At 25.5% G+C, this 12,513-nt stretch overlaps 1 protein-coding gene across 2 annotated transcripts in view; it reads left to right on the top strand.

The window, feature by feature from the left end:
* LOC135923747 (annexin A4-like) overlaps positions 1-6,706 on the top strand; it is a 34,194-nt gene extending 27,488 nt beyond the window's left edge. Inside the window, exons 9-12 of one of the 2 annotated variants that reach the window (XM_065458668.1) lie at positions 5,905-5,963; positions 6,023-6,145; positions 6,408-6,543; positions 6,585-6,698. In XM_065458668.1, coding sequence (XP_065314740.1) covers positions 5,905-5,963; positions 6,023-6,145; positions 6,408-6,509 — 284 coding nt within the window. In that variant the 3' untranslated portion in view covers positions 6,510-6,543; positions 6,585-6,698. Of the gene's footprint in view, positions 1-5,904; positions 5,964-6,022; positions 6,146-6,407 lie in introns of both variants that reach the window. The other variant, XM_065458667.1, reaches the window with a different exon arrangement.
* Positions 6,707-12,513: the final 5,807 nt, after the last annotated feature.

Raw genomic sequence — 12,513 nt, forward strand, 5'->3', positions numbered from 1 at the left:
TTAAAATCTGAAATATGGGCTAAATTTAACTTCATCAAAGATGAAAATAAAAAAAACATTGGCTACGTACAATGTAAGAATTGTTCAAGTATATTATCTTATAATTATAAACATGGTACATCACATCTAAAAAGACATAAATGTGATGGTAAATCCATGAAAATTAATAATTTTTTTTACACCTGAAAAACCAACCTATAAATGTAATATAAAATATTTAAAAATTATAAAATAAATTATATAAATATTGTGCAATTAGATTATATTTTCAAAATACTATTTATTATACATGCATTTTTTTAAATAGCGATTTATTTTTATTTTATAAATTAAATTGTAAATTAAATACAATATATTATGTTCTCAAAATATTTTCCATTTTTATAAATTAAATATTAGTTTTATTTTTTTTAAATGCAATATAAAATATAGTATATGCTCAAAATATTATTACCATTTTTATGAATATTAGTTTTATTTTTATAGTAAATGCAAAAAATTTAGTTATATGCTCAAAATATCCATTTTTATAAATAACAGTTTTATAATTTTTATAAATTCAATATAATATTCTCAAAATATTAGCTTTTTTCATGTATTTTTTAAATAATAAGCGATAATACTCGCTGAAAAATTTGGTAAAATACCTCATAGGTGAATTTTTTTATATACCAGCTCGAATATAATTTTAAAAAATTCCGAGCCGGGCCTGAAATTTTTTTTAAAAATATCCGGGCCAAGCTTTAAATTTTTTTAAAATTTATCCGGGCCGGGCCGGGCCTAAAAAATTTAAAACCAGGCCGGGCCGGGCCGGGCCGTGCAAATGGTGCCTCTGCAGGTCTCTGATTTTTAATAAAAGTATTGCATTGCAATAAGAGTTATTTATATTTTGATAATATAATCATTTGTATTAATTATAAGTTCAATTATATTTATTTTAAAACCGTTATTAACAAGAAATACTTATATTTTATTGTAATTATATTTTTTTTAAAATACAGTTATTTACAATAAATTTTATAAAATTTTTACATTTTGAAATTTATTTTATATTATATTAACATTAAATTGGGATGTTATTTATACTAAAGTATTTTAATAATAAATAAAATCTATAATTGAATTCTCTGTAAAATTTTGTTATATGCAAAAATTTAATTAAAATAATTATATTTAACAAAGAATAATATATATTGAGTGGTCATAAAAATTGGTGGTTTGCGGGGCGAATTTTTGTTCTTTCTACACTGAATGGATTTAATTTACAATTGAACACTAAAAATTGATAAAATTTTCAGAATAACGCTTTCAGTCGCCTATTAATCATAAATTTGGCCAAAATTTTGTTTTTCATATTTTTTCATTTATGCTGGCTACTTAAGTGGTTAGACATTAATAAAGCACAAAATATTGGCAAATTTTAGAATTAGTATTTCCAATTGTTCAGCTAACTTTAATAAAGATATAACTCAAAAAATTAATGTTGTATAATATTTTTTTAGGGACCCAGCCTTAGGCCGGAGGGAGGGGTTTTTGGGTGTGAAGCCCCCCAAAAAAAATTATAAACCCCCCTATGGATAAATCTAGCTACGCCACTGGTTATATGTCATTGCTCAAAGGTAAAGAATCGACGGAGCGTGACACATCAGCAGCATCCCTATCCATTTGTAAATTAGAAGTGGATAAATCACACCAAAGTATATGTTAGCTGACCAGCTAAGCATTGTTTAACACCGTGTCCTTAAGAGGTTTAATTAACTCTTACATTCATGCTAGGCTTAAATATAACCCACCAATTTTTTCAAAATTTTGCACAATAGTACAAAATTTAACCCACCTTTAAAATGGATTTATTTCATTGTTACACATGTTTAAATGATGTATATTTAACATTTAAAAAAAAATACTCGTTAAAATTCGCCATATTGAGATTTTTATTCGTATTTTTGGATTTTTTTTCAGATTTTTCCAAAACGGATATTTTAAAAATTCATATTTCTAAAAGTATTCAATTTGGTAAGCTAATATTTTATATATATAATGCTAACATTTTTTTTTAATATAATACATCCTATTTTTAATAATTATATTATTTATAATGGGTTTCAGTGAATTAGAATGTCGTCAAGTGATGAAAGTGATATTAGTTCCTATTATATTGATGAATCCTTTCAGAAGATAATAGGCAACTTGTAAATTTTTTATATACTCCCAAATTTTGGAAAAATGATCCTCGCTTCCTGAACCACCTATTGAATTTAATAAACCTTATGGGCCAAAAAATATTGGAGATTCTGATACTCCTTATAAAATATTTCAATTATTTTTATCTGATTCCCTTCTGGAATTTTTGACATTTCAAATAATTTATATGCAACCCAAAGTGGGAAACAGTAAAATAAATATTTTTTTTTATTAATACTTATTCTTATTATTAATATTTTAAATAAAAATAGATTTATATCTACCAATATTTTTGAAATGAAAATATTTTTGGCGATGAACATGCTAATGGGGATTAAAAAATTACCATCCTACCGGGATTATTGGAGCACAATGCCCGATTTGCACGATCAATATATAGCCAAACTAATGCCTGTAAATAGGTTTGGATGATTAAAAACTCATATTCATACAAACGGTAATATTTTAGCCCCTCAACCCGGTTCTTTGGAATTCGATAAACTTTACAAAGTTCGTCCTTTTATGAATGCGATGCTACAAAATTTTCAAAAATACATTCCCCGGCCCTTATCTGGCCGTAGACGAATCAATGATTTCTTTTAAAGGTAGAAGCCATCCAACACCATCTAATAAAAAGAAAATGTACTTGAAGATTAGGAGATGTGCCGCCTCACATTTACCTGTAAGATCAGTGCAAAGGAAAAGATGTGCTCATTGTTCAACAGTTGAATGAACATCGTTCAGATTGGACCTGCTCAGTATATGATGTGGCGTTATTTTTCTCCAAAAAACGAAACTGTTTTAAACCTTATCATGAATAATAAATCATGAATATGTTTATTTGCAAAGTGGGATAGCAGATGTCCCACTTTAATTTTTGTAATATCTTATGAAATATTTATATATTTTTAAAAATTAAATTATAACGAAATTATATGAGATTTTTACTATATATTTTCATAATTTTCAATAAAAAATTTTACCCGTGCAAAAATCGGACTTTTCAAATTTAAATTTCTGTGCATGAAAGATTAATTTAATAATGAGATTTTATTTTTTTAATAAAGAGGAAATAAAAGAAACTAAGGGGTGGGTAATGGTAATCATATGCCAAGTCCGCCAGATTTTGTTGGAAAGATGATTTGTAGCCTACTATTTAGTCAAACTTTAAGTTGACTATTATTTAAAATCGATTTAAAATTTTCTTCACATTTTTGAAGTATAGATGGTTGAAGCAGGATTGTATTGGGAATATTAAAGTTTTAAAAAAATTAAATAAAACGCCTGATGGGGAGTTAGAATATTTTTTTAGTAAGATTAATCAGATTGTGTCTAAAAATGTTTAAACACTTGAGATCTTGCTATTGGTGACCCAAGGATAAAGATTTTAGCTTTAATCACACGGGTAAATAGATCAATATCAAGAATAAATTTAGTTATTAAAAACTCAAGATAATATCTACATCTTTCACTGTTGGACGATAATGTGGCATCATCCAAAACTTGATCATACTTTTTATGGCTAAGTCGAATAAAAGTAGCCCGAGTGAATCCCCTTGTATTCTTTACGCTGAAAGAATAGTATGTTTACCATATTGTAATATGGTAGGCGTAGACGGTATCTTGACTGAACATAGTTGAAATAATAACTTCTAAAAAGTTTTGGAATAAAAAATTGCGATTTAAAATATTGAAGGCATAGCTTTTTTTTGAATGCGTGTTCTAAAGCATGGATATCCAGAGTAATACTTGCTGCGTGGTTTGCTTACCCTACTTTTCAAAACCCTAATTGGTTTAGAGACAGTGATACTGATAAAAGGTTTTTATATGTTTGCATATAATTTTTGAGATAATCCTACCTAACTCCCCCTATAGCTATTGGGTAGATGCTTTGATCTGACTTCTGAAAGGCAATCAGTCTGGCTCCTAAGAATAATGGACTTAATGAATGAGGTAGATGCTCATTAACTATTAGGTTACAGAGATCGGTCAAAGCCTAGATTAGGATCAAAGAGCAAATTGTCTCTATTTAGGAAGGATTGTTATTAACATTGGCGGGATGTTTGGAATACAGTATTGAAAATTTAGTTTATATTAGGAGAAATTTATTCGTTGTTAAAAAAACATTGCACATTTGCTATTGAAATTATTTTATTTTTTTTATATAAATTTGGCCAAAGATTCTTCTGAAAATTGTTTTTAATAAAAAATTTTGAAATCCATGTATGACTTATTATTTAAGAATTTTATTATATTATCTTTGATAGATTTTAAGGTGTTTTGTGATTTGGGACCTTAAAGATATGAAAAATAAAATGGAGTAACCTTTCCCATAATAAATTATTGCAATTTTTTAATATTGAATTGATACGATTTACCAGGGAAGATTATACTGTTACTCTGGCTCCCCGGGGTATTATGGATAATATTGGAGGAAATCTTTAATCAAGAATGTGTTAGGCCATGAATGCTATGGATCATTAAAAAAATTTAATTTCGAATTATTTGTTATTGCAGAATCATATTGAATTAATACATATGATCAGGAAAGTTGGTAAAATTATTATGAAAATCACTAGATGATTATGTTAAATTAGTATTTTGATTTCCCTTAGTGTGTAATTAATGTGGAAGTTGGATATGACTAAGAGATGGAGCCTGGTTGATATTGGACATCTAGACAATGTTGGACCATGTAGACTAAATTTGTTACTTTATTTTGTCAATTAATCTATAAATTAATTGCGTAAACAACCCAACAGGCATAAACGTAACAAACATTTTAAGCAAATTATTTTTTTTATAAAAATTTAACATAGTCAAATACAAAGTGAACTTAAAAACCTCCAATAAAATTTAGTGAAAACCCAACTAATAATGTTCCCACCCCAAGTAAAATCCTAGATATATGCCTATGACGACAAGTAATAAAATCCAGACTTCGAATGAGCACAATTATACTATTGTATTAAGTATATACTATTCGTCCATCCCCGGCACCAGTTGAACTGGGGCTCTGCAGACTGGGGTCTAAAATTTTAAACTTATTTCGATGCCAGGGGCTTGGGATTTAAAAATCTAAAAATAATGTTTTCTCTTGTTTTGTCAAAATAACTCTATAATTTTCTAATTTATTTATGATATGGACAACGTAAAGAGTGAATGCAGAGCTCTAAGTTAAACGTGTCTTTATCACAGCGAAAGCTATAATAAATGCTTAAACGTTCCTGTTTGTCTGATCGAAATTTTGAAAAACAATTATTGTTGAAAATAAAAATATATAAAATTAGAATTGTTTATTGTAATTATAGTAATTTATTTAGTACACATTTATTGTTTATATATTTTATTGATTTTGTTATTATAATCTTTTTAACATAATATATAATAAAAAATATATAGCATAATTATCTACTATATCATCTTTTCTTGAAAGTAGCGAACGATGTTATTTTTGAACAAGTAAACATATTATTTTTAAAATAACATTTACAGCACTGCCCTACAATAAAAATAAAATTTTAATTATTTTAATATTATTTTTTGAATATTATTATTAAATTGACCAATTCCTACGGGCGCCTTGATGTGAATTTTACGTTTTTGCCCCTTCCTAGTGATAATTATCCGGCTTACTGCCAATTATTCTTGTAATATTTATTTACCATTAATTCATTTGAATGATTAATCTATATATTACAAAAATATGTTTAAAAAAAGTCAAATGCATAAAAAACCCTGCCGTTTTTCTCGCAGAAAGGATACATCATGCCATAAAAGTAAATCAATTTGGGTTAAATTCAATTTAATGTAGCTTAATATTTTATTTTATATTTAGGGATTGGGCACCAAAGATAAAGATCTTATTAGAATTTTCGCCACTCGTACTGAAGTTGACATGGGAACGATTAAAAATGAATATTACACCAAATACAATAGACACATGGAAAAAGATATAAGAGTTTCACAATTATATTTCTATAAATTATTTGAGCAAATATTTATTTTTTAAGATAATTAGGAAATCCTTTAGTTTTTATTTTTTTTAAATAAATCAATATATTTGATTTGCTATAAATTTTTAATTATATTATAATAAATATACTAGAAATTTATTATAAATTTTAATTATATAATAAATATATTTAATCTAACATTCTACAACATAGGATTTTAAGATATTTCGATGCAAAAATATAATATATTTTTATTTATGTTTTAAGAGAGATGTTTCAGGAAAATTTCAAAAGATCCTAGTTGCACTATTGAGAGGAAACTTACAACCCATCACCAACACCGATCTAAATGTAGTTGAAAATGAATAAAAATGTTTTATTCCTCAAATTATATATAATATAAGTATAATCTAATTCTAAAATCAAAATATATCGCGTTTAAAGTTTTATTATAGACCTTATAATTGCAGAAAAAAAAACAATAGTCCTTATCGACATTATTATGCAACAAAAAATAACATTAAATCAACTAATATATTTGAAATACAATTGTAGGTTTGCAGGGATTCAATTAATATTATTTTTTATTATGTTATTTAATAAACTCAATAAAATAGTTTGTTTTATATGATGATTTTTATCTATTTGTTTTTTCTTGCACCTCTTTATCTATTTTAATCGCATGATTATCGGAGATCTCAAGTTTTACAATCATAATTCATTGACTAGTAGCTACTTAGATTCCATTCCACTGGATTATTAATTTTTATCGATATTTAAAATAAAATTCATATTTTAAGCACAAACAAGGTGTTGAGCAATATCGCGAATACATGTTTTCTAAATACAAATATGTTTTGCATTTTATTTCTATATATTAGGATTTCAATAACATTTTTGAAAAAAGTATATTTTTATTTATAGAGAAAATTTAAAAAAGATACAAATACTTTAACAAATATTTTTATAAATACTTAATAAAGGAAGCTTTTATAAATAATAAATTTTGTAATTTCTAAACAGAATAATATTTTGAAATATTTACTATTTACTGCCCGATTTTCACTCAATTTGGATTATAAGAATAATTAGGACACACTAAAAAAAGGAACAAGTCTTCTTTAAAAAAAAGACTACCTAGTGCCCATTCAAATCAACCAAAGTAAAGTGCCCTAGTTCATATTCTGATACTGGTCTGAACAAAAATAAGACAAACCAGAAAAAGCCTAATAGATATTTTACTTTAAATTCACCTAAATTTTAAAATAACCTAATGGGGGATCAAAAATAAAAAAACACTCAATGCTAGTTTTTATTATAGGGGTGTTAAGCACTGCTTTATCCCGCCCCTTTGACGCCATTGATCTTTATTGTTATTTTAATTATCATATTTTATTATTATGTTTGCAAATAATAATATTTTGTTTTATATGGTATTCAAAACCAAAATAAAATAGGTTAACATCATGGTCCGGTTCGGTCTCATATTATGGTTCGGTTAGGTCTTTACATAGTAGTTTAGGGAACCATTTCGTTTTTGAAAATAGGCTCTAATAAACCGGACCAAACCCATACCTTAATCAGTAAAAAAATATATAATGGCCCCCAGTCTCTCTTTTGCCAAAAAAATGATATTTTTAATATTCTTATAACATAAAATTTAGGCACTTAAACCTAGCTTAACTTTGAACAGCCGGAAAAATGGCATGATCTCAAAAATTTGGGGAGGAGGGAGGAGCTTTAAAATATAAAATAAAAATTTTTTAAAATTGCATTTTAGTTTATAAATGTTATTAAATCATATAATTGAGCGTAATATGTATTTAATGCTTATATTTTCACTTCCCTTTCAAATAATTTGTAAAATACAGTTAAAATTATTAAAAATTACTAAATGTCAAAAATCATGGCAAAAAATTTTCCAAACAAATAAGAGCCGAACATAAAAAATATTTGCATTTAAATTCTCTTAATTAACTAATATTGAGAAAGATATATTATACAATTATACTCTCTACTAGATAAATTGCTAACAAATAAAATATAATATAAAAGTTAATCTGCAATCATTATTTATTATAAAATTTGTGTTAATTATTTGATATTATATTAGTGGTTATATAAAATTGCCAATATTCAATTTTCAGTTCAGAGTTAAATGATAATATTTTATATTTCTTGTGCACATTAAAAATGCGATTTTTTTTGCAATTTATTGGGGATAAGTTTGTGTCATCTTTTTTTATAATGGTTTATTGCTGTATAAAATCGTATTAATGCATCAAAAATATTACTATATGCCCAAGAGATTTTATAATTTTGTATAATATTTCATAATATTTTATCAAAGCAATTATGCACACGGCATACACATTTATTTTATAATATATTACAAATATTTTATTAGTTATTATGAGGGAGCGAACGATTGATATGGTAGAACCATGTATTTTTAGTCGTTTATAATTGAAGCAATTTAAATATTTTATTAAGGATCAAATTAATTTTTTTGGAAATTATGGCATCAAAAAATGATCAATATATTAAAATATAACGATTATATAATAACAGCAGATTTCAACTTGTGAGAAATTAGATGTAGATTTACTTATATGTGATCATTACTGCTACGCCTCACTCTCATCATTGGATATACTAATTTAGAGATCTGCAAGGCCCAACTTGGCCCTTCCGAAAAACCGGCTGCAAGCTGAGCAGCAAGTCATATATAATTTTTTTTTTAGGTTGGTCCGGACAATTTATATGGTAAAATTAGTCAGGTCTTCTTTGCAAATATTAAATTTTTAGTAAAATTTTAATAGGCCAGCTTGGGGATTTAAATTTAGAGGTATTTTTTTGAATTTCTAGTAAATACTTGGATTAATACTAAAACATATATTAAATATGTTTATATCTTTGTATTTTAAGAGCTGTCTAATTAAATACTAAATCTATAAATAATATATTAAATTCACAAAAAATTAAACAAGTTATAATATGATCCAATTACAAATAAACAGTAAAACGGTTGGTCGAAATAGATAGCCATAGAGGAGATATATAAGAGCCTTAATTGACATTGGGGAAAAAAATTAGATCTAGAAATTAAAAATATGATGGCCAGAAAATTTGAATAAAAATGTTAACCGACCGGGCGAAGAACTTGTGCAAAAATTCTTAAAAGGCCGGGTGAATAAAATATATCATTATAAATCGTATTTAAAAAAGGTATAAGGTATAATAATTATTTTTAATATTAAGAAATTTTTAAAAAAATTGGTGAAAACCCAAAATAATAATAATTTTTTAAAATGTAAAACAATCCAAAATAAATTATGAAGAGAAAATCACCTAAACCCTCCCCCCTTCCTTACGAAAATCTTGGATACGCCTTATAAGTGTTGGCTAATCTTTTACAAGGGGAGTTTGGGAGCCCATTTTTTAAATAATATACAAAATTAGTCAAAAAAGAAAGGTAAATTGGATTTAAAATAATGACGCCTACGCTATGTTGACTTGAGAAGATAAGTTAACCAATGGATAAAATAAATATTTTTTAAAATAATTTATTACAAGAATAAGAATTTTTTTAAAAAAATATTTTATGTGCCTAAATTTAATCAGATCGACTAAAATATTTTTTATTTGAGTAAAACACGATCAAGGCCGTGAGTTAAAAGTTTTTTGCATGGGGATAAATAAATTCATCAGCCCTTACCTAAGCCCTAAATAAAGAATATTAAAATCTAAATTAGTAGAAAAGGAAATCAAAATCAATGCACAAAAAAAATTTGGCGCCTATAAATTAATATAATTTTGGTGGCCAGGGGCCGCTGCCACCACCCTTTACTCGGGTCTGAGCATGCATGAGGAGACCTAGCCCTCAAAAAATATATCTGAATGCTTAAAAATAATTCTAGGATTTCTATGTTATGTAACAAAATTATTTTGTGTATTATATGATATATTTCTTATTAAAGAAACAGCTTAAAATGTTTAATAATCCTATTCATTATAAAGAACGAAAATTACTTTATTATTGTATTTAATTACCCCAACGTGATTCTCAATAAAAAATATATTTATAAGATTAAAAAAATATATAATTTATATAATATGCATAAAAATATTTTAAAAACGGGAGTAGATTTTTGGTAGGAGATAAAAGATGATTTAAAAAAAAAGTATTATAATATAATATATAATCCATTTAATCATATCGCAATAATTAATGATATTTGGGTATAAATATTTCAGTGACCCTTAGGAGAACCAATCATTCTCAATATAAGTAGAGGGATTTATAAAAAATTATTTATTGCATATTACTACATATTATTGTATAAGCCATCTGCCCTTAATGGTTTGAATTTGTAACATCTTATGAAAATTATGTAAACATTTTTTTTAAATTAAATTTTTAACCCTTTTTAAAACATTTATATAAAATTTATAATTTTATAATTTCCCAGGACACACTTTTGTGATATTGCTTGTTATTACCCCTAGACCCATTTTACACGAAATGACATTAGTGTATTGTATAATGCTTTTTTAATGATTAAATAAATCATATAAATTTATAAGATAATATAAATAACAATATAAATAATAAAATTTTTACAATAGTGTAAAATCAATAAATGTTCATTAATTACATTTTAAAATAAAATAATTTTTGAAGGAGTTAATGAAGCATTATACTTTATTTTACGCATTTATATGATTATGATATTATGAATATTACAAAATTATATATAAAAATTTTTATTTCCTGGGTACAGTATAGAAATTTAATTTAATAGAAAACAAATAAGTTAGTGTTTAGTACTATTTCCCTATTGAGAGGAAAAGTCCAATTTGAAATTTTTATATGTGATGCATTCGTGATGGAAATTTAAATAAGTGGACATCCAAATTTAAATAAAAAGTCAAGTAATTACTCTAAAATAGAGAATAAAATAAATCTTTTGAATTTGATATTTCTTTCCTATACGTTTTTAAAAAAGATCCTGTTGCAATATACCAGGTCTAGATTTAATAAAAATTTGACACTAGGCCGTGAACGGCTTGGTAATTTTTTTTTAATTTTGCAGGTCTCTAGGGCGAGTAATTATGAATTTAAATTTATATTTAAAAAAACGATAGATAATTTATTCTTTCCGCAAAAATCTCATATAATAAACCTCAATTATAGATTTTAGAGGCCCTTAAAAAATAAAGGACTTATAATAATAAAAAAAATATTTTAAACAAATAGGAAAAGAACCCCCCATAAAATTTTATACATATATTATATATTATTATAAAATATCTTCAAAACATTCAACTATAATATAATATTGATTTCGCTATAAGAACAAAGAAAAATAAAAAAAATTTAAAAATTAGAAATTTATGTATATAATAAATAGTCTATTGTTTGTTTTACTATATTAGATATTTTTTATAAGATATAAAGCATTTCCCATTTTATGTTTTTTTAAAAATAGTGGTTAATAGTATAATTTCTTACAAATATGACTGATCATAAAATCCCTAAAAATCTTCTAAGTTCTAATTCGATAAAAATAAAAAATTTATAATTTAGTCAATGATAGTTAAGCCACTGTAAAATAATGCTTATATGTGATATAAGTGGGTGTGAGAGTTAGAAAATTGCGTTTGAAAATTTATTTTGTGTACATTCATAATAAAATATACAATTTAATTGTACAAATGATAAATAATCATTGACGTATATGGAAGTCATAGAGCCATTTGCACCAGAGGTCTTCAGGTACATATTAAATACACTTAAATATTGTATAATTATAAATTTCGGGATATGGGCTGGGGCCGGGCTCGTTTATTTGAAATTTATCATGGGCTTTGACCGGGCTTGGGAATTTGTTTTAATATTAAATATGGGCTAGGCCTGGACCTAAAAACTAATTTTACTGGTGGCCTAAGCCAGGCTTGATTAAAAAATAAAGACTTAGAAATAACTGTGATTTGCATCCCCCCCCAAAAAAAAATAAATAATTTTTTTCATTATTTTTATAAACAGGATTTTCGCCCACAAATAAAATATTAAAATCCTATAATTTTTTTTGCACCCCCAAAACAAATTCCATAAATACCGCTAAAGAAAAATTCTTGTTAAAGTTCCATTACACAGAAAAATTATGAAAATTTATTATCTCATTTAGCTGACAAGACAATGATAAATATTATATCAGAGACTCTACCCTTAAGTAGTATACTGATGCAGAATAATATTCAAAGATTTTTAAATTGTTACAAAAAAATTGTATATATTTTGATCAGGATTTTTAACCTCCTCCTATTTTATGCTTAACTATGTTTTAGCACAATTTCATATATTTTTATT

This window comes from Gordionus sp. m RMFG-2023, chromosome 2 (genome assembly GCF_954871325.1).
Source record: "Gordionus sp. m RMFG-2023 chromosome 2, tfGorSpeb1-WG-v2, whole genome shotgun sequence".
Taxonomy (NCBI): domain Eukaryota; kingdom Metazoa; phylum Nematomorpha; class Gordioida; order Chordodea; family Parachordodidae; genus Gordionus; species Gordionus sp. m RMFG-2023.